Source organism: Pseudopodoces humilis, chromosome 13, assembly GCF_049639895.1.
Source record: "Pseudopodoces humilis isolate 2021_Gansu_Grassland_sample_001 chromosome 13, ASM4963989v1, whole genome shotgun sequence".
In the NCBI taxonomy this organism is placed as follows: domain Eukaryota; kingdom Metazoa; phylum Chordata; class Aves; order Passeriformes; family Paridae; genus Pseudopodoces; species Pseudopodoces humilis.
The window spans coordinates 20,526,762-20,547,376 of NC_142212.1; the positions used below are offsets into that span (position 1 = coordinate 20,526,762).

The 20,615-nt window shown below is 53.4% G+C and overlaps 1 protein-coding gene across 3 annotated transcripts in view; it reads right to left on the reverse strand.

Moving 5' to 3' along the window:
• Positions 1-6,380: 6,380 nt before the first annotated feature.
• The window catches only part of SRGAP3 (SLIT-ROBO Rho GTPase activating protein 3), a 74,926-nt gene continuing 60,691 nt past the window's right edge, over positions 6,381-20,615 (reverse strand). For 2 of the 3 annotated variants that reach the window (XM_014251525.2, XM_005521957.3), the window contains exons 13-22: positions 20,306-20,366; positions 19,825-19,902; positions 18,682-18,816; positions 16,268-16,373; positions 15,823-16,050; positions 14,815-14,894; positions 12,276-12,456; positions 11,608-11,757; positions 10,859-11,186; positions 6,381-9,377 (exon numbers count right to left, since the gene is read on the reverse strand). In XM_014251525.2, coding sequence (XP_014107000.1) covers positions 8,961-9,377; positions 10,859-11,186; positions 11,608-11,757; positions 12,276-12,456; positions 14,815-14,894; positions 15,823-16,050; positions 16,268-16,373; positions 18,682-18,816; positions 19,825-19,902; positions 20,306-20,366 — 1,764 coding nt within the window. In that variant the 3' untranslated portion in view covers positions 6,381-8,960. Of the gene's footprint in view, positions 9,378-10,858; positions 11,187-11,603; positions 11,758-12,275; positions 12,457-14,814; positions 14,895-15,822; positions 16,051-16,267; positions 16,374-18,681; positions 18,817-19,824; positions 19,903-20,305; positions 20,367-20,615 lie in introns of those variants that run through there. The other variant, XM_088061713.1, reaches the window with a different exon arrangement.

A 20,615-nucleotide genomic window follows, 5' to 3' on the forward strand; every position in this document is an offset into this window, starting at 1 on the left:
AGTGGGGCCAGGAGCAGCTGGATCCAAAGCCAGGAGCAAACAGCACGAGGGAAGGGGCGGCTGCACACCAGGCTTGTCCCCAAAAGCCCCATGAACAATGTATAACTTCTTACAGGAAACAATCATTTATATCATTCCCATGGACTTCACTTGCCACACCAGGGAGGAGGGAAGGCATTAGTCATGCGCTAGCAGATGTTTTGACTTACGTAAGATTTAATTTTTTTCTTTCTTTCTTCTGTGGAAAAAGCTGCATCTCACCCTAGAGCCCTGATGAGATCCTCCTCACCCTCAGCCATTGCCATGTCCTCAAGCTCAGCATTGCCCTGCTGTATGGCACAGCTCTGCCAGCTTCAGCACTTGCCCAGTCATTGCTAAATATATTATTTTTATAAAGGCTGTCTCAAAGGGGGTGAAAAAAATGGGTGCAACGACGGGTTAGAGACAGAAACCCAAGATAAGTTTCATTAGTGCTCAGCAGCAGCAGGCAGGGGTGGGTAACGCTGCCAGAACAGTTATTTCTTGTCAGCCAGACACACCAAGGAGCTGGTTGGCCTTGAGAGGGATGGGAAGGGTGGGGCTGGTGACCAGCACTAGCCCTGTCCTGTGCAGTGGCAGGGAGCACAGGGCTCTGGCCAGGCTGCAGAGCCCTCTCCGAGTGCCCCAGGAGCTGTGTGTCTTAGTTAAGAAACTGATCTTCGTTAGCTAGAACCAGCCGCGTTTGCATGTCCAGAGAGGAGTGTCCTGGGTGGAATCAGGAGCTGTCAGGGGGTGCCTGGCCTTTGGATGCTGCCAGGAGGGCGTTATTAGATTTAAAGCTTTGCTCCAGAGCCAAAGCTTCATTTCCAACATACAAACATCCACTGGTTTGGCAGCACCAAGGACTCCAAGCCCAAGTCTCTGGAAGTTTCCTGGGAAGAGGCATCTCTGTGGAACAGAGCAAGGCTGGTTTACCTGCAACACTTACACTGAGCTGATGCGTGAGATATTTAAAATCCAACAAATTACACTTTTATCTCATCAAACACTTAAACCAAAACGCTTCAACAGCTGCTGCCTCCCATCCACAAGCAAGGGAAGTGATCCCAAAGGACAGCAGGAATGTGGTGCTGTTTTCCAGCTGAGCTGGGATCGTAAAAAGGTTTCCAAATGCTCCACAGTATTTACAGAAGATGGATAATGCTGCAGTCTCTCAGGCCTACTAAAGTCTGCTTTCCAGTGTTTCTATAGTGAGGCTGTAGGTGTATATTAAGGGGAAATAAAAAAGTTATCAGAAGTTGTGTAAATACTCTTCTTTTCCTTGTGAGCCTGCAGCCAGCTCAGGAACAGATGCAGCAGAAGCTCCCCAGGGGAGTGGGCTCGCTCAGCCCTGGCTGCTGCAGGTCACAGGAGCCCCGAGCTGGGCAGGGGGTGGCTGGGGACAGCTGGGGGCACCAGGAACACTCCAGACACGTCACTCAGCCACGGGAAGGGCTCTGCTCCAGGGACATGGGGACATTGCTCTGCCTTGTGCTGGAGCAGGGAGCCAAACATTCAAAGAAAAATACTAAAATTGAAAGCAAGCTCAGAACGCACCAAAAGCACAGCAGCTCTGGCTGGGGCCAGCACTGTCCCTCCCACGCTGATGAGCTATGGCTGGGCAGGGCCAGGGCAGCTGACATCTGAAAAACACTTCCCCAGCTTCAGGAATCAGTCTCATCTGGCAAGTCTTTTCTCCTCTCCACAGGAAATCAGACATAGGCTCACGGGGAATGTCTCCAAACACACACAAATCCACACAGGAAAGTCTCTGCCCTGCCTGGGGGGCTGAGCTGTTGGGCAGCCCCAGACACCAAGGCTGCCACAGGCAGAGGGGATCAGGCAGGAAAAAGGGCCCTAAATGGCCCAACATGGGCATGGACCAGCCACAAGCAATGAGGGTGCAATAAATCTACACCCTCAGCAATTGATATCCACCCTCAGCCACAAAGCCACTGTAACAGAGCAGCTCTCAAATGCTCACAAGAGCAGGGAGCTGCAGGCAAGTCAGAGCTGCTGCCCAAAGGCATCTGCAGCCATTTCTGAGCTGAAACAGCAGCAGGGGCTGCAAAATCCCTCTGAACTGGGACTCTGGGGTGAGCCCTGAGGCTCAGCTGGCTCCAGACCATCCAACACGACCCCGGATCTCACTGGGAATGAATGTCCCTCTCTGCACCCTGGGCTCCCCAGCATGGCCCGTGCCTGGGACAGAGCCATTCCCAGGACAGAGCCATTCCTGGGACAGAGCCATTCCTGGGATAGATCTGTGCCTGGGACAGAGCCATTCCCGGGACAGAGCCATTGCCAGGACAGAGCCATTCCCGGGACAGAGCCATTCCCGGGACAGAGCCATTCCCGGGACAGAGCCATTCCTGGGACAGAACCATTCCTGGGACAGAGCCATTGCCAGGACAGAGCCATTCCCAGGCCAGTTGGACTCAGAAGCCAGAAGAGGGACAGGGCAGCCAGGCACACACACAGCCCTTGCCATGAGCTCACAGCAGGCTCTGGGCACCCACAAAACTGCTCTCATTTAGTTTTAAATGTGGATGGAAAATCTTTACCTCATTTCCTAAAAGCACTTTAATGTCTTTGCACACGAAAAATAATACAAAAATGTATCAGTAATTTGGATTATTTGATTCAGTCAGTAGGACTGAGAGCACTTGTTTCACTCTGAGTCCGGGTTTAAAGCACTAATCACTAAGTTCTGCATCATTTCCTTTACATTCCATCTCTATGTCATTTGTCATTCCTCAGCTCTGGCTGTGACAGGTGCCAGAGTGCCCTCAGGTGTCCCTCGGAGCACACAGGGAGTGGCTCTTGGATCCATCCACACTGAGCTGCTGCACCAAGCCAAGTTAAAGGCAAGTGACCCTCAGGGCATTCCTTGGCACTCACCCACCGCAGAGATGAGTGCAGGGAGCTGAGGGTTCCCTTCCTCAGCTCGGGGGTTCCGGTGTTGGCTGAGGCGCTGGAGAGGCGAGCTCTGGCCCTGCAGGCTCCTGCTCCAGCCCGGGAGCGCTCCCGGGGCAGCAGCGAGCGCTGGGCTGTTCCTCCTCAGAGGAGAGCAGGGTGTGACAGCAGCTGCCCCCAGCCTCTCTGGCCGCCCTGCCTTTGCATTTCAGCAGTTTTTCATTTGATAAATCGCTCATCCCCTGCAGCGGGATGGGGACGGGAGGATGCTCTGCCAGGGACAGCATCATCCCCGCACTGCCGGGGACACCACGGGCCCGGCTCCCCCCTCCTGCCGCTCCCGTGCCAGAAAGCGCTTGGGGATTATTTAATCTTTAATGGTATTTCTAACTTCAGAAAGGAATCGACACACCCGTCAGCCCGCAGCAGTGGAAAGGAAATTTAAATGCAAATTGCAAATGCCGCATTCGGCCCATAGAAATTAATAAATAAATAAAGTCAGTTTATTGTTCACACTTAGAGTTAATGATTATTACAGCTCACCCGGGTAACTGGAGCCTCTGGAGAGAAATGGTTCAGGTATTAATTTCAGTTCAGTGGCAGAACTGTGCGGTGAAAGGGGAGGGAAGGGAAAGGAAAGGGAAAGAAAGAGAAAGAAGGGAAAGGGAAAGGGAAAGGGAAAGGGAAAGGGAAAGGGAAAGGGAAAGGGAAAGGGAAAGGGAAAGGGAAAGGGAAAGGGAAAGGGAAAGGGAAAGGGAAAGGGAAAGGGAAAGGAAAGGAAAGGAAAGGAAAGGAAAGGAAAGGAAAGGAAAGGAAAGGAAAGGAAAGGAAAGGAAAGGAAAGGAAAGGAAAGGAAAGGAAAGGAAAGGAAAGGAAAGGAAAGGAAAGGAAAGGAAAGGAAAGGAAAGGAAAGGAAAGGAAAGGAAAGGAAAGGAAAGGAAAGGAAAGAGTCCCCTCCCCGCGCGGGGCGCTGCTGCCCTCTGCCGGCAGCGGGCGGACACGGCGGGGACCGGGCCCGGCAGCACGGGACGAGCGGAACACGGAGCACAGCTGGCACACATCTGGAACACAGCTGGAACACACCGAGCACAGCTGGCACACCTGGACACACCACAGAGGCCTCACAGGGGTCACACACAGCTGGCACCCTCGGGGCATGGCCAGGGCCCTGCTCCCCCACACGTCTCCGCTGCCCAGGACCGGCTGCAGCCGCCCCGGGCTCTCCCCCGGGGCTGTGCCCGGGAGCTCCCGGCCCAGGATGCTGCCCCGGTGGGTACCGGGTCGTGCCAGAGCCGCACCCTGATGCTGCCGGCTGCTGTCCGTGCTGAGGAGAGGCTGTGAGCAGGGCGGAGCTGGCGGAGCCCACCCTGCACTCCCCCTGAGGCCGAGCCCATCGGCCGTGTTTAAGCCGGAGTGATGCAGGTCCAGCCCCAGCTGCAGCTTTACCCGGTCCTCCCCCCGCTCATGGCCCCCCAGACCCTGCTGGAGCATCCCCAGCTGCGTCTGCAGCTGCCCCACCTCGAGCATGGGTGGCAGGAGCAATCAGGGAGGGCTCTGCCTCTCCACACTGCCAGGATGGGAGCAAAGTGAAGCCACGAACCAGCAGCAAAAAAAGGAAAAACAACGGGAAGAGATAACCCAGCCTGAGAGTCCAGCACAGCTCCTCACAGCCTGGCTGCCAAGGGCTCTGTTTGTTTAGAGTCTGAGTTTTTTATCCCCCCAGCAGCCATAAACAGCCCCAAAGCCCAGCTGCAGGGGCACGAGCCAGTCTGTATGGCCCAGGCAGGGCAGGATGCTGTGGGATGTAGGAAGGTGAGGGGAAGAGGCAGCAGATCTGAAACCACAGACAACGTTTCTGAGAAAAGTTAAGCAGTTTATTCAACAGGATGAGTCCACACTCAACCAGTGGCTTCATCTACATGGCATCACCAGCACGCACGAGGACCCACTCAGACACTCTAGCTGACGGCATCTCACCATACGTTACAGAGACAACACCAGAGGAGGAAGAGGAGGAGGAGGATGACCGGTACAGTGGGCAGCAGCCGGCGGTGCCCCACGGCCTCCCGGCAAAACCAACCCCGTCCCCAGCACACCTCGCAGCCCAGCCACGCAAAGCAAATCAGACTCGGGACATCTACAGCCGCCCCACGGGAACCACAACACTGCTACTTAAATAACATTCCTGGCATACAAAAACCACCGACCAGCGACTTCAGCCTAAGGGACAAAGTGCAGTCATTGCCGCCCTGGGAGCACTCAGGTGCCGGGATCTGTCCTGGCAGGGCTGCGGTGCCACCGCGCTCCCACCGCGCTCCCCAACAGCACCACGGCAGGACCACGGCTCGGATGGATGGAGGGACAGGATGGACAGAGCAGGGCCATGGGTGGGATGGATGGATGGATGATGGATGGATGGATGGATGGATGGATGATGGATGGATGATGGATGGATGATGGATGGATGGATGATGGATGGATGGATGGATGATGGATGGATGATGGATGGATGGATGGATGGATGATGGATGGATGATGGATGGATGATGGATGGATGGATGATGGATGGATGGATGGATGATGGATGGATGGATGGATGATGGATGGATGATGGATGGATGGATGATGGATGGATGATGGATGGATGATGGATGGATGATGGATGGATGGATGATGGATGGATGGATGGATGGATGGATGGATGATGGATGGATGATGGATGGATGGATGATGGATGGATGGATAATGGATGGATGGATGGACGGATGGATGATGGATAGATGATGGATGGATGGATGGATGGATGGACGGATGGATGATGGATAGATGATGGATGGATGGAGCAGGACCACAGGTGGGATGGATAGGGCAGGGCAGTGGAGCCAAGCCCAGATCAGCGCTCACTCTGCACTGCACAGCAGAGCTGCCCGGAGCAGCCGCCCTCCGCGGGCCGGGGACACAGCTCACCCCACCTGGCTCCAGTGGCAGCTCGGCCGTGGCTGTCACAGAAGTTCTGTGAACTCTGAAGCCCACACACAGTCTGTGCCCTCAGGGAGGGACCGAGGATTGGAGTCAGTCACTCACAAACCGTGAGTGAGGTCCAGTTATGATGCTCCTACAATGTATGTGGTTCAATTTTGTGCCAAGTTCGCTTACAGAAAAATACATTTCTTCCCTTAAATTTACAGTAGTTAAAACTACACTTGGAATACCATATTACAAAGGGGGAGTTTATTCTCCAACAAAAAGTCTTGGTTCCCTTCTCATTAAACAGAAAAATGGAAGGACTTTAAAAACAATCACCCCAGCACAACACAACTGCCCAGACAAACCCATGTGTGCACAGCCCCCAGGCCTGAACTCCAACCATTTGTTTTGGTGCTCAAAAAGGCACTTAAAGATAAGAAAACAATTGTATTAAAAACCCACAACAAAACAAAACAAAGGAAAATGAAAGGTAATAATTTAATAGAAAGACACTGGAATTTGTACCGTATGGTGAAAAGAAGGGAGGAAATAAAACCCCTAATGAAGATGGGTTTGCTCTCAAGTCATCTCAGAAAGCATATAAAAAACAGAAAACTGGCAAAGTAAACGTTCTCCAGGAACTAAATGGAAACAAAAGTAATAATTATTGGCAATGGATACACAGCACTCGTGCCAAATGGGTCCTTCCTTCCCCAGCACAGGTCCCTGACCAGCCCAGCCTGGCTGAACATCTGCAGCCGCTGCGCCAGGCTGCGCAGTGGCCAGGGGCTGTGCCAGGAAAGGGGGATGATGGAGAAATAAACACCAACATGAACCAATTGTGGTCATTACAAACGCTGAGGACGTTCACAGACAAGCACACACACCGTCTGCCCTGCCAGAGTGACAGGGAGGGACATGGGCAGAGCTGCTCCCCACGGGCTCTGCGAGGGGTGCCGGCGGCTTCGCTTCCCTTCGGGATTACTATTATTATTACTGGGTTTATTTTTACATTGAGCTACCTACTAAGTGCAAAGATTTGTTGAGTGGCATCGGCTTTATCTAATTTTAGCCTATTTTTGTACAGTTTACAGGTTAACAGTTACTTTCGAGCAGTTAAGCAAGTACAGCAATATTTACAGGGCTGTCAGAGCGGGGCGTGAGGGGACACGAGGGGTGGGCACGGGACGGGCACCAGCCGGTCCCAGTGGCATCAGCTCTGTGCCTGGCACACAGGGGCAGCTGTGGGGGCAGCTGTGGGGTGGTGCAGTTATGGGGTGCAGCTGTAGGGGTGCAGCTATGGGGGTGCAGCTATGGGGGTGCAGCTATGGGGTGGTGCAGCTGTAGGGGTGCAGCTGTAGGGGTGCAGCTGTAGGGGTGCAGCTATGGGGGGTGCAGCTATGGGGGGTGCAGCTATGGGGGGTGCAGCTATGGGGGGTGCAGCTATGGGGGGGTGCAGCTGTGAAAGTACAAGCATGGAGGTACAGAGGTTCAGGTGTGAATGTACAGGCAGTCTGAGCTGTGAGCTCCCCACAAATCACTGCAGGACTGACAGGTTCTGCCACCCTGCTCAGGGCCTCCACTGCCTCCTGGAAGTCAGGCTGCTTGGCCTGGGGTCCACAGCAGTGCTGGAGAGATGAGGAAGACGAAGGGGGGGACAAAGCAAAGCCCCAGGCAGGGTGGGTGGCTGCTGGGTGAGTCAGGAGGGCCTGCAGGTGTCTTTGCCCAGGCACAGAGCAGCAGGATCAGAGATAGCAGGGAGGAAGGATGAACATTAGGAGACATTAGCATGTGGCCATGGGGAAGTGCCAAATCAAACCATGGGGCATTGCATGGAAATCTGTACAAGGAAAAGCTGCAGGAGAAGCACGGAGCATCCTGGATTCAGTGCTTACAGAGGAGTCTGGATTATCACACAGGACCATGCAATCCCCAGCCTTCTGCCTATCTTTTCCTCTGGGTAAGACAAAAATGTAGATTCCTTTGCATAAACTCAAACAGTTGTATTGTATGGTACAGTACAGAAAGTGCAAAGTGTCACCCATCAGATCAGTTTTGCATCTGATGCGGTCAAACACGGCTCATGCTTCTCATGCAGGACAACCACTCTGACCCGAGACCCCTCCTCACTGCTCAGGCCTGATTCTTCAGAGACCATTGGGTTGGGTTTGGATTTAAACAAAAAAAAAGGAAAAGAAAGGGGAAAGGGAGACGAAGACTCCAAACTGTAAGTTACTCCATGCTTTACCACAGGTTTGGTCACTAGTCCTTGTTCACCCTGAAAAGTTGCAGAGCAGCAGCATTCCACGGTCGGGGTGCAGCGCAGAGTCCTCCTCCTGCACAGGGTGTGGCACACACCTCCCTCTGTTCCACTCATGGCACTCACTCCATTCCCATCCGTGGCACACACCTCGCTTTGTCCCTGCTGCTGGGGCACCACGGGCACATGAAGACATCTCAGGATTCAGGACTGGAAAAACTCCAGCTGGTCGGACACACACGGTCAATGTATGGATTTCCAGCTCTCCTCCACAGCCCAGCAGTGAACGGACCCCACTGTATTCCCATCCCTTTTGTTTTTTTGATGCCAAGAGGTACAGAAAATAAATTCTAGGATGGCCTTGTATTGCTTGACGCACAGCTGCTGCAGTGTGGGCTTCCAGGTGCACACAGACGGCCTTGGAAACCCAGACCAACCCACTGTCTCAAGAGAGGACATTTCAGAGCCAGTTTCTGAGGTAAATCTACTGTTTTTAAAAGTCACTGAATTCTGTACACTTTGTTTCTACTATATACTTCTACACCGAGTGAGTTCTCCAGTGCCAACACGTAGACCTGCCATCTCCTCCTGCCGTAGGACTGCAAGCTCGGGAAGCGTTTCTGCATGGATGGGGTGCGCGCACACCTATGTACATACACACACACGTATGTACAGCACCAGGCCCGGGCCCCACGCGTGTTTCCTCCCACAGAGGCTCCCCAGCAGGGCTCCGAGCCCGTGCCCGCCCGGCGAGGCTCCCCGCGCCCGCCCCGCTCCTGCCGCGGTCCCCGTGCCCAGCCTACATGGTGCCCGATTTGTCTGCCGAGCTGCTGGGGAAGAGCTTCTCGGTGGGGGTGACGGCGGGGCTGCCCACCCCCGAGCTGCTGCTGCTGCTGGAGCGGTGCTGCACCACCGGCCGCACCGGCCGCATGGGCGGCGGCCGCAGCTGCGCCCCGGCCAGCCGGGCCGACAGCGCCGGCTTGAAGGTGGTCATCATCTCGGTGGTGGAGCTGCTGCTGCGCCGCATGGCCGCGTCGGGGTCCCGGATCAGGATGGTGTGCAGGGGGCTGGCCGGCTCCGAGTTGGCGGCACCCATCGGGGGGTTCTTCATGGGCTCCAGCGTGTCCAGCACCACGTCGGGCGCCTGCTTGGCCGTGTTCTGCCTCTCCAGCTCCCGCAGCTCGTTCAGCGCCGTGCTCATGGTCTTCTCGATGTGCTGTGAATGCCAAAGGAGCGTCAGCGCTGTGCCACAGCACCACCTGCACTCCTGCGCTCCACACCACCACCCTGGCATGAGCATCTGCACAGGGGACCTCTGATCTGAGAGCTCCCAGGGAAAACAGGAGCTTTGGGAGAAGCGTGAAGCCCAAACCAAGGGTGCCCTGTGCTCCCCAGGTTAGCAGGAGCTCGGTCACCAGCTCCAAAGGGCATGAAGGAGCACCAGGAGTGACGGGGTGAGCACCAGGAGTGACGGGGTGAGCACCAGGAGTGACGGGGTGAGCACCAGGAGTGACGGGGTGAGCACCAGGAGTGATGGGGTGAGCACCAGGAGTGACGGGGTGAGCACCAGGAGTGACGGGGTGAGCACCAGGAGTGACGGGGTGAGCACCAGGAGTGACGGGGTGAGCACCAGGAGTGACGGGGTGAGCACCAGGAGTGACGGGGTGAACACCAGGAGTGATGGGGTGAACACCAGGAGTGACGGGGTGAGCACCAGGAGTGATGGGGTGAACACCAGGAGTGACGGGGTGAGCACCAGGAGTGACAGGGTGAACACCAGGAGTGACGGGGTGAACACCAGGAGTGATGGGGTGAACACCAGGAGTGATGGGGTGAACACCAGGAGTGATGGGGTGAGCACCAGCCTGCTCACACAGCTCTCCCACGGCACTGGGGCTGGCTTTTCCTCACAAAAGAGGCCCCGCAGCCTCTGCTGGATGCATGGGGCCTCTGCTGTCCCTGTGCTCACAGGACGATGGCACGTGGCAGGGACACACACAGGGACGTTTATGGAGTGAGTGGCACAACAGCAGCTCGCCGTGGATATACGAGAGGCAGCAACAAGGCCTGAGGCAGCTGAGGAGAGATTGGCTCCAGCCCCTCACTCCAGGCCCCACAATCTGCCCACAGGGATCCCCCAGAAGGTGATCCAGGGAAACAGCTACTGCCTACAGCTGCAGTGCTGGGGTCTCCTGCACAAATGGAGAGGTCCTAGTCTGCCTTTGCTTAAATCCACCTTAACTTAATAAGGCCACTAACTCAGCAAGACCATCAGAGAAGCAATTTAAGGCACTAGAGTCAATTGTTTGGAAAGTCACTCTAGTTAATGCTGTCCTGGTGAAGACAGGCCCTTAATTTTATAACACCTACAAAATGCTCAGTGAGCCTCAGGTAATGTTCAAAGGATCAGCTGAAGGGAAATAACTCTCAAGTTAGCACCAGTTCATTCTATTAAGCTCCTAAGATGATGAGTGAAAATACTCTCCCAGAGAAGCCTCCGGACTCCCAAGCCCAGCAGCCCCACAGGCTTCAAGGTGAAAATTCACATCAGCAGGGTGAGCACCTTTTACAAGAACAAGCCAAGAGAGCTGGGAGTGACAGCGGCACTGTAACAGCGCCGGGGGTGAGGGGGCTCCAGGCACTCCCCAGTGCCCCCAGCTCCCCTTCAGCCCCTTGGTCCCTTCCCAGCCCTCTGACCTCAGCAAGAGCTTCTGCTTCCAGGGATTTCTGATCTCCCAGGCTGCTGTGCCGGGTGGATCCACAGGTCGATCTCAGTGGGTGGCTGTCAGCCAGGGCCTTCCTGTCTGGGAAATTGATGCTGCCCGCGCTGCCGAACGTCGCCATCCTGCGCTTCTCGGGACTCTCCATCCTGCCCCTGTTGAGGGGGATCTTGTGGGGGCTGCTGGGGCAGGCTGCTGCTCGAGGAGGGGTGTCCATGCCAGGCCCCATCCCTCGGGGCGGGCTGTGGGTGTCCCCCCCGCTGCGGCGCCGGGGGATGGCTGCACCATCAGACCTCAACCTCACTCTGCACAGAACACAGCACGACAGCAGGTCAGCATCTGCCAGCCCCACCACACCCCTCAGCCCCGAGCTCAGCTCACACCAAATTCCTTCTGGCTTCAGAAGGCTCACACAAGAGAGAAGACAAATATCTTAGCCAGCACCAAGAAAGGGACAGCATCAAATTGTAGGAGTAGTTTGGGTTGGAAGGAACCTCAAAGTTCATCTTGTTTCAACCCCCTGCCATGGGCAGGGACACCTCCACTATCCCAGGCTGCTCAGGGCCCCACTGTATCTTCTGTAAATGTTAAATCCCCATTAGCAATGCACATAAAATCCCCTGCAGTGCTTACTAGAGCTTTCCCTCCCATCCTGCCCTACCCCACGCACCAACTGCCCACACCTGTGACAGCAACCACCTCCAGTGACAGGAATATGGGAGTTACCTGCCCATCACTCCCCCAAAGCCATAGTCCATGATATGATCTGTGGGTGACTGGATGTCATTCTTGGAGGAGGCTTTATCATCCAGCAGTGGCCCGCTGCTCGCCTCACTGTCGGCCTTCTGGCTCAGGCTGTCGGAGAAGGCGTCATCCCTAGGGAAAGCAAACCTCAGCAGTGACAGGGCTGTGCCATTCATTCCTGGTGCCACATCAATCTGAACATCAGCACTTCAGCAGCTCCAAGCTTTGTTAACAAGGAGCTGCACCAAGGCCACCACTTCCCTTGGGAACAGTGCACACCCGCCTCCCCATCCCCTGATGTGGCTGCCACTGATGACTCCAGATACAGCACTTGTAAGAGAAGCAGCAAAGGGCCCTGGGATCTGCTCACAGCCCAGGTGAGCACCCAACAATCCAGGTAAGGCTGAGTCACACCACACTGGGGAGTCAATGAGAGATGGGGTCCAGGTACACTGAGGTACAGTGTTTAGTACTGGTCTTTATCAGTCCAAATGTGAAATAAATGGAGCCAATACATTGAGAGGGATAAATGAACAGGCCCAGACTTCTCACCAAAGTCATTAAACCTCAGCAAAACCAACTGATTATTTCAGGTGACTCAAGTGGACCTTGTGCAAGTATATGATTTTAACAACCCTCACTTTACTCACATGTCTTGCACCACGATGTACTGGTGGGGAATGAGCCCATCCACCCCGTTGTGTCTCCCTTCCCACCAGTCCTCCGATGCCCGATGGTACAGCAGGAGCGAGGCCCCTTTCTTGAAGGAGAGCTCCCGTGGAGATCGTCCAATGTAGTCAAACTTGGCTATGGCTTCGATCTGCTCCACCTCTGCACAGGAGAGAGGCACAGCGAGAGAGCAGCTCAGTTCAGCCACACAAGGGAGGCTGAAGCCTCCAGAGCCACCTCACCAGAGCACCAGTGCTGCTGCCCGTCCCCAGAGCACCTCACACTGAGCACAAGCCTTCTTGTTTTCAGACTCATCAATTCCTGTTTCTCCAGGCTTTCTGGGACCTCTCTCAGACTCACAAACTATCAGCAACTGCAAACAGCTCCAAAACAGATGGGGAGCAGCAGCAATCTCTCTCTGTGCATACGGCATTCTCACCCACATTCCCATTTTCCACCTTTGGTTACAGAACCCCATTATCCTCCAGCCTGAGATTTTGTCAAAGCAGTGTCAGATGCTGCAATCAAACCCCACTTACCTTCTCTTCCCCTCCTCATCCTGGAGACAGTTTGGCCTGAATTATTGATGAGCAACTAATGCCCCTCTGGGGATCCCCATGGAAATAAGGATACCATTTCCAGCCAGGCAGCTGCTCTGCACTGTGCCATCTGCAGCACTCTGCTTCACTGTTCCCCACTTTTCCTAATGTGAGCTCTACCAAACACCCATGACTCACAAACTGGGAGCTCAGGGCACAAAACACAGGAGGGCTGAGGCAGAACTGCACTTGGGAAGGTCATGAGCACACCAGGGTCCTCTAAGCCTCTGGCCAAGGGAGTGACAGCAGGAGCTGCTGGGGCACCCAATGGCACCTGTGAAAGAGCCTGGCTCCTACACACATCTGTTTCCAGCTGGGGAACACTGAATCCTAAAGGAACCATTGCAAACAACTGCAAAGCAGCAACAGTGTCTCTCTCCTCATTCCACAGTGACCCAGCCTCCCTTGGGTGACAGACTGCTGCCACTCCCCAGCCACCCCTGCCACTGCTGGAGCATTAACGTGCCCTGATGATCTGAGACAGTGGAGCCTTTCAATCCCCACCTGGAGACGGGCAGACAGAAAATTACAAAGCAAAACAGGGCAAGCCTGGCCAGTTCCTCCAGATCTGCCTCATTCTCATTAAACATGGAACCTTGCTCTGCCTCGTCACTGACTGTGGGCTCAGCAGCCATCAGAGTGTGACCCCACACTGCTCAGGGACCAAACCCACATGGAGGAGGGGACACCAAAGGAGGACACGGGTGATGATGCATCTGACCCTTGCCCCATTCCAGCCCCACCTGGGACAGGCCAGGCCACTTCAGCAAATTCATCTTCCCCACCTTAAGCAACCCCACATGAGGGCAGAGTGTGTGGGACCACTACAGGGGGATCAATACCGAGTGTTCTGGAGGAAACAGAGCCAGGAGGGCTCCTGCCACAGCCCTGACACAATGCTGGGCTACCACCACGGGGTGTATGCAGGGCAAGGGGGAGAGGGAATATGTAAACCCACAAAATACAGCCACTCCTCTGCTCTACACTTGGCACCACAGTTAATCACTAGGAAAACCCAATCAGAGCCATTAATGTGGCCACCCAAGTGTGAAATTGGCTGCACAGCAGCTCCTTTGCCTCCCTTTGCCAGGCCTGTGGGCTCCTGCCTCGAGCTGAGAGCAAGCCTGGAGCTGCCCAGCCCTATGTGCCCTTCCCTGTGCCCGGAGCCACCCAGCTTTCCCTGTACCCTTCCCTGTGCCTGGAGCTACCCAGTCTTCCCTGTGCCCTTCCCTGTGCCTGGAGCTACCTGGCCTCGTGTGCCCTTCCCTGTGCCTGGAGCCACCCAGGCTCACCCCATGTTCCAGGTGATCCCTTCCTCCTCCGTGCAGCCTCACAAGGCAGATGTGTTCTGCCAAGGCAGGACACAGCCAGGGCAGCAGCAGCTGTCAGAGGCAGAAGGTGCTCAGCACCCCAGGGACCTTCCAACACAGCAAGCCCTGCCTTGGTTCCCTGTCCCACAGCAGTGCCAGCGGCATTTCCCAAACTCCAGCCTCGCAGCTCGTGCTGCTGGCACGTGGGAAGCCCAGGGCTGCCTCCTGCTCCTGCTCCATCCCAGCTCTGCCTCCTGCTCCAGCCCATCCCAGCTCTGCCTCCTGCTCCAGCCCATCCCAGCTCTGCCTCCTGCTCCTGTTCCATCCCAGCTCTGCCTCCTGCTCCAGCCCATCCCAGCTCTGCCTCCTGCTCCTGTTCCATCCCAGCTCTGCCTCCTGCTCCAGCCCATCCCAGCTCTGCCTCCTGCTCCTGCTCCATCCCAGCTCTGCCTCCTGCTCCAGCCCAGCCCAGCCCAGCTCTGCCTCCTGCTCCAGCCCAGCCCAGCTCTGCCAGCAGCCAGCCCGTGCAGCCTCTGCCCTGCAGTGCTTGCTGCTCTCCTGCAAGCACAGCTCTGCTGCACAGAGCCAGCCCCTGCTCATGTCCTGCTCACCATCGTCGCTGGTGTGTGGCTCTGTCCCGTTGTCGTGGTCCACCTCATCGATGGTGCCCGGCTCGCTGTGCGGGCTGTCACTGCAGAGAACACAGCGGTGTCACACAGAGAATGACACCAAAGCACCCAGCACACCTAATGCTGCCCGGGGTGCTGGAGCCCCCACCTCTGGAGGTGTACAACAAACAACTGGACGTGTCTAGGTGACAAGGTGGTGTTTGGTCAAAGGTTGGACTCAGTCTTGGAGGTCTTTCCCAGCCTAACTAATTCTGTAATTCGTGATTCTCTGATGCTATGATTTCTAATCACAGCAGATCCCAAACAGAGAACAGCAGACACACCATGGTCACCAGGCCCAGAATGTCACATTCTGCTGGCTCTTGTGTCTTTAGCAGAGTTTGGCAAAATTAACACAAAGTTAATAATAACCAAGTTAAATGTCCCATTCCCTAATTCACAGTGAGCTCTTGCTCCTCTGCTGCACCAGGAAGGAGGGTGGCACGTGAGTAGTATCAGGCATGGTGAGGTCTCAGAAATGGATGAAACTTGTAGAAAATCAGTTCAAGTCCGTTACTGATCTTGGTTTGTTAAACCCAGACCTAAATGCTTGGTTAGAATTCCAGCAACAAAGGGAACTGGAAGGTTTGGGTTAACCTTGGGCCAAAGGATTTCATCCAACCAGAAAATTATGATGGAACTATGGGTCCTTACTCAAAATTTCCAGCCTAGTAGGAATTTGGATAGAATTTACCTAAAATTCTGTTTTGCTGAACACACTTCTGTGGAGATGCAGCTCAAAAAATTTTCCTCAGTATTAGTATTTGCACTGGAAAAAAGTTTCCTCTGATGTTTTTTACCAAGGTTTATAACTTGTGAGTCAGCACAAGAAAATGAAACACCTGGTGAAACTGTCTGTTTTGACTGGTAAGATTAAATCAAATGCTTCAGTGTGCAAGAGCCTCTTGGCCTGATGAAGGTGTTTGTAGGCAGGAACCCTGCAGAGCTCACCAGTACTCCTCCCCTCCGGTCATGCACTTCTCGTAGACAGGCCCTTCCAGCTCTCGGTGGCTGGGGAAGATGCCCTCGTGGTGAATGATGATGGTTTTGATGACCTCATTGACATGGGCCTGGCAGGACACCGGATCCTGCCCGTCAGGAATGTGCATCAGCGTGGGCCCGAAGCAGATGGCCAGGTTGTAGGGATCCATCATGTTCTCATCACTGTACTGTGACAAGCTGCAAGCACACGAGTGAGGGAGCTGCCGTTCCTGGCTGGGAACAGCTGCCAGCACAGCCCAGCGCCCCGGGCTGCCCCTCCCAGGCACACAGCCACCAGGCTGGGCAACAACCAAAGCACAGCTGCCCATGGCAACACCACAGAGGGCTCATGCAGCAAAGCCCGGGCAAAAGGGACAGCAAGGAGGAACTTGGTGAAGCAGGAAAACAGACTCACTGGTTAAGGAAAGCAAAGAGGTATCTCATGACCACGATGACAGCCCGAGGCAGAGTGACAATGATCTGCTGGATCTGGTGCACTCTCTCTGCAGGGTTCTCAATTTCTGGAACACATAGATAGAAAGCACATCTTTAAAAACCTTTTCAGGACCAGACAGCTCAGCACCAGAGGGACTTGTTCCAGATCTAGTGGCCCAGTAAGCGAGGAAAACAAAAGCCTGTCTCCAGAGGTCATCCGTGAGCTTGGTACTGAGATGCAGGAAGAGAATGGGGGACACTGCTGCTCCAGCAGGGAACTCTAATGTTCAGATGCAGTACCAACAGCAAATAAAGACATTTCCATGGGCTTATTTTTAAAAGAAATGTTTATGCATTATTCATTTCATTCCTCAACAACTCCTCTGTTCCTCAAAAGCCTGAGTCAATGTGGCACTGAAAACAGAGCGCTGCTTGATTTTCTAGGGCAGATTTTTAAATGAGGTTCTTATTCAGGTTACCCTTCTGAGTTATGCACTGGATCCTTCAGAGCCCATCCACTCCTGTCTCCTACTGCTCTGAATAGGAATTAGAAATTCCTAGGAAATAGGTTAGCTGAACCAGTGCTGAGTCAATACTTTGAGATTCACTGCTCTCCACAGGAGTGCAGAGCTCAGAGCTGCCATCGGACACCTGCTCCCTCCCAGGGGAAGGGGGGTTACTCAGGGCTGTCCTGCCTTTAAGCCAGCCCTGTATTCTGTACAGAGTTAATCCCGTGGCTGCTGTTTCACAGGAAGCAGAGGACAAGCACCAGAGCTTTTCTGGAGCAGGTGGATCACACTGAAGTCTTGTTCTGGCTCAAACTATGCCATTTGATAATCACAATAAAATTCACTGACAACATGTAGCTAGGCTGCCATTTAATCAAAATTTTGAACAAAATCTGTCCTGAATTCCAAGATGCATAGCTTTATAGTATTTCACATGGGAAAATTTTCCATCTGATTGATCCCATTATTGCCTGCTGGGTTCTCCACTTCTTCAGTTTGGTTTTACATAAGAGTATATTTGTTTAAAAAAAAAACCAACTAAATACAAACTGGATAAAACCCTATGACAACAGATATCTGCTGTGACACCCAGAGGAACAAACTCTCAAAGCACTTGCCTTTCTCACTTAGCAGAATGTTTCAACTGGGCACAACTCAGGAATCAAGAGGGTACCCATCACCACTGCACACACAAGGCCAGCCCCATGTGGACTCTGCAAAGTGCCTTTTGACCTGTCTATTGCCCTTGTGCCTTTGAGGAGCTTCCACATAAATCCCCAGCTCCCCAAGAGCAAAAGGAAACCTTTTCCACCCTGATGAGTCTGGGACACCATATGTGCAGCCTGTGTTTATGTGTGTTTATGTGGCCCAGTCAGCTGTACTTCAGGTCATCTTTGTAACAGGAACAAAGCACTTCAATTTATTTAAAATCTGTCCTTAATCAAAAGGTTGCAAGAGCACCAGGAAGAGAAAGACGAGGAAAATGAAGATTCTTGTTAAAATTGGAAAAATAAAGAGAGATAAGAGAATAGCACCCAGAAAATTAACAGACAATGTCTGCAAAAAAACTCCCAAAAGCTTAATAAATCATGCAAATTAGCATGAACTAGGGCTGTGTCAAACACAAGCCTATCTGCAAGCACACAGGCAGCCATGTCACCAAGAACATTCTGGCACTGGAGGGGACCCATCCCCTTCTCCCAGGCTGTGCCCTAAGGCTCCCAGCTCTGCAGCCCCTGTGGAGGGCAGCCAGAGAAAGCACAAGCCAAACTGCAAATCCTTGTCCAGGGCATGGAACTGGTACAGAACCAACTCCCTTTGTCTGTCTCACGTGTGCTGTGCTGCTTTACACATCAAAACTGAATTTCCTAAATCTACCACATAAAACAACTGTTCTTGAGAAATCAGAACACATTCTTCTGCTCTGGAACAAGCCCATAGTGCCCTCCAGGTATCACCTCAGCATCACTAGACCCCAGCAGTTATGAACATGCACACTCAGAAGGGGTGAAAGCACCGTGGGCAGTGAAGCCGAGACAAGACCTTGAGCAGTTCCCCCACTGGTGCCCCTACAGCTGAGACACCCCAACCCCAAACAACCCCAGCATCTCTCCTGTAACCTGTAGCCAAAATGGGCAGCACTTCCATCACCTCTGAAACATCAAGCTCATTTTGCCTCCTTTGTTCCCCCCAGAGAAGTCATTTCCCCTCTCTGTCCCCGCAGTGCTGCCGGTGCACACTCCTGACATCCCAACAGCTCCCCCTGCCCACGTGCCACCCTCCCCAGAGCAGAAACCCCTGTCTGCAAGCTCAGGTGCACCTGCCCCCATTCAGGGCTTCTCTCATCCCACCCACTTCTCCACAAAGAGCTGCCACATGTACTTACTTATAGTAGATATCAAATCTTGAAACCTTTCCTTAGGAAAGAGCGGGTTTTCCAGTCCTCGGAAATACAGCTTCAAGACTCCAGCCACTGAGTTAATGTCTCTTTCATTCTGATCATCAGCAAGGGGGTCTTCACCTGCCCAGAGAAAAGGCATCATCACCATCAAGCTGGACCAACACAAGTGGTTTTCCTCATTTAGTGGAATACCCAAATTTCCCAGGGTTCAGAAACCCTCCTCATGTGCAATTTGCAATGTTGATTTTTCCTGAAAACCAGTTTTTTACTGGGGGATTTCAAACCTTTCCTGAGGACAAGGATTATATTGGTTGTTTCTCCTTCACCATTTCCAGCTCAGCTCATTTTTTGCATTTCCAGCACCAGCCCGGAAAGCTGAGGAGGTCTGAACGACAGTGAGTGAGAGCCTGAGAGGACAGGCTTGGCTGGAGGATACAACTGCACCTCTGGAATGGACCCAGTGGTTCTGGATAGCTCTGTACTGACTTAAATCTGTGAAAGGATCTCAGTGCCCCCAAGATTTGGATGCTAATTAATCTTAAATTGGATGTGCAAATCCTCTACCCTTTGACAATCCTAACACTGCCTTATCCATTGGCCCATCCACCTTCATCCTGATCCTTCCAATGCTGCTGAAGGATTAAGGGTCACTATTCCCAGCAGGACTGTCCCTGTCACAGCTCCCCTCCACTCAGGACAGAAGGACTGCTTTCCCTTTCTCACTGGCCTGGCATCCTGAGTGATTTTCCCAACAGATTCACTGGTGAGACCTCCACAGCCAGCACTGGCACCAGGTCCAGGGGGGAATGCTGCACCTCCCTTGGCAGACTGTTGCAGGAATCAAGGATCCCCAGCAAACTCTTTTATGCTTTTGTGATTTAATGACCGTGGAAAAGACCTCTGCACATACCCCTACTTCTCACACTCCTTCCCTGGGTGACTCCTCACTACTGCCAGAGACACGACACAGAAACCCAGAAGTGATAAAACCTGCTTGTGTCTCATAGCAGAAATGGCTTTACCACAGGCTTTACACCATGGCTAATGCACCCAGCACACACCACCTCCCAGCAAGGATCCCTGCTCAGGCAGGACATCCTGCTGTACCTGCTCACCCCAGCTACACACCTCTCTCAAACGAGTTCTTGATGTCATTGACTTCCACCTGGGAGCCAGGGACTCTGAAGATTCCCTGTTGCTGGAGGCCTGGAAGAGAATAATGCTTCAGGAGAGATTTCTGGAACTGTTGGGCAATACCTGCAGGTAAAAACAGCAGAACTCCAGGAGTTGATACACCAGACAGGCTTGGACCAAGCAGGGACAGCCTGCTGCACCTCACTTCTGCTCATGTTCTCTAACCAAGGCCCCCAGATCAAGGTGCTGAAAGGGCTCATGGCCTGAGCAAACAATTTAACCTGGGCATGTGCTAACAAAACCTCACCATCTGCCAGTCATCCAATGCTGCCCCCCAGCCATTGCCATGGGAATTCTAACCCCAGCCCATGGAGAAAGGACTGCAGGCAGCCCTGGGAGTCTCTGCTGGATCTCACTGCTCACTCAAGTCCTTTTCTCCTTGGCAGGTTTCTGTGGCTGTATGGAGCCAACTTACCGTACAGATTGATGTAACGGATGCAGCTTTCTACAACAAGTGGAATGGCCTGTCCTGAATCCTTCAGGAAAGGAAAGGAAAAAGACAAAAAATTACTGGTCTATTGCTAACAAATAGACCATGGGAAATGCATTAAAGACTGTAAAACCAGAGATTTGAAAATTAGTGGTGTGGAGTTTAGTAAGAGGACAGGCAGGGAAAGGAGGTGTTACAAACACAGAGCCATTGAATGCGCTGAGGATACTGTGTGCAGCCAAAAACGCACAAGAAAGCTGTCACTAAGGTGTGTGAAACATTGCTGCTCCCTGTC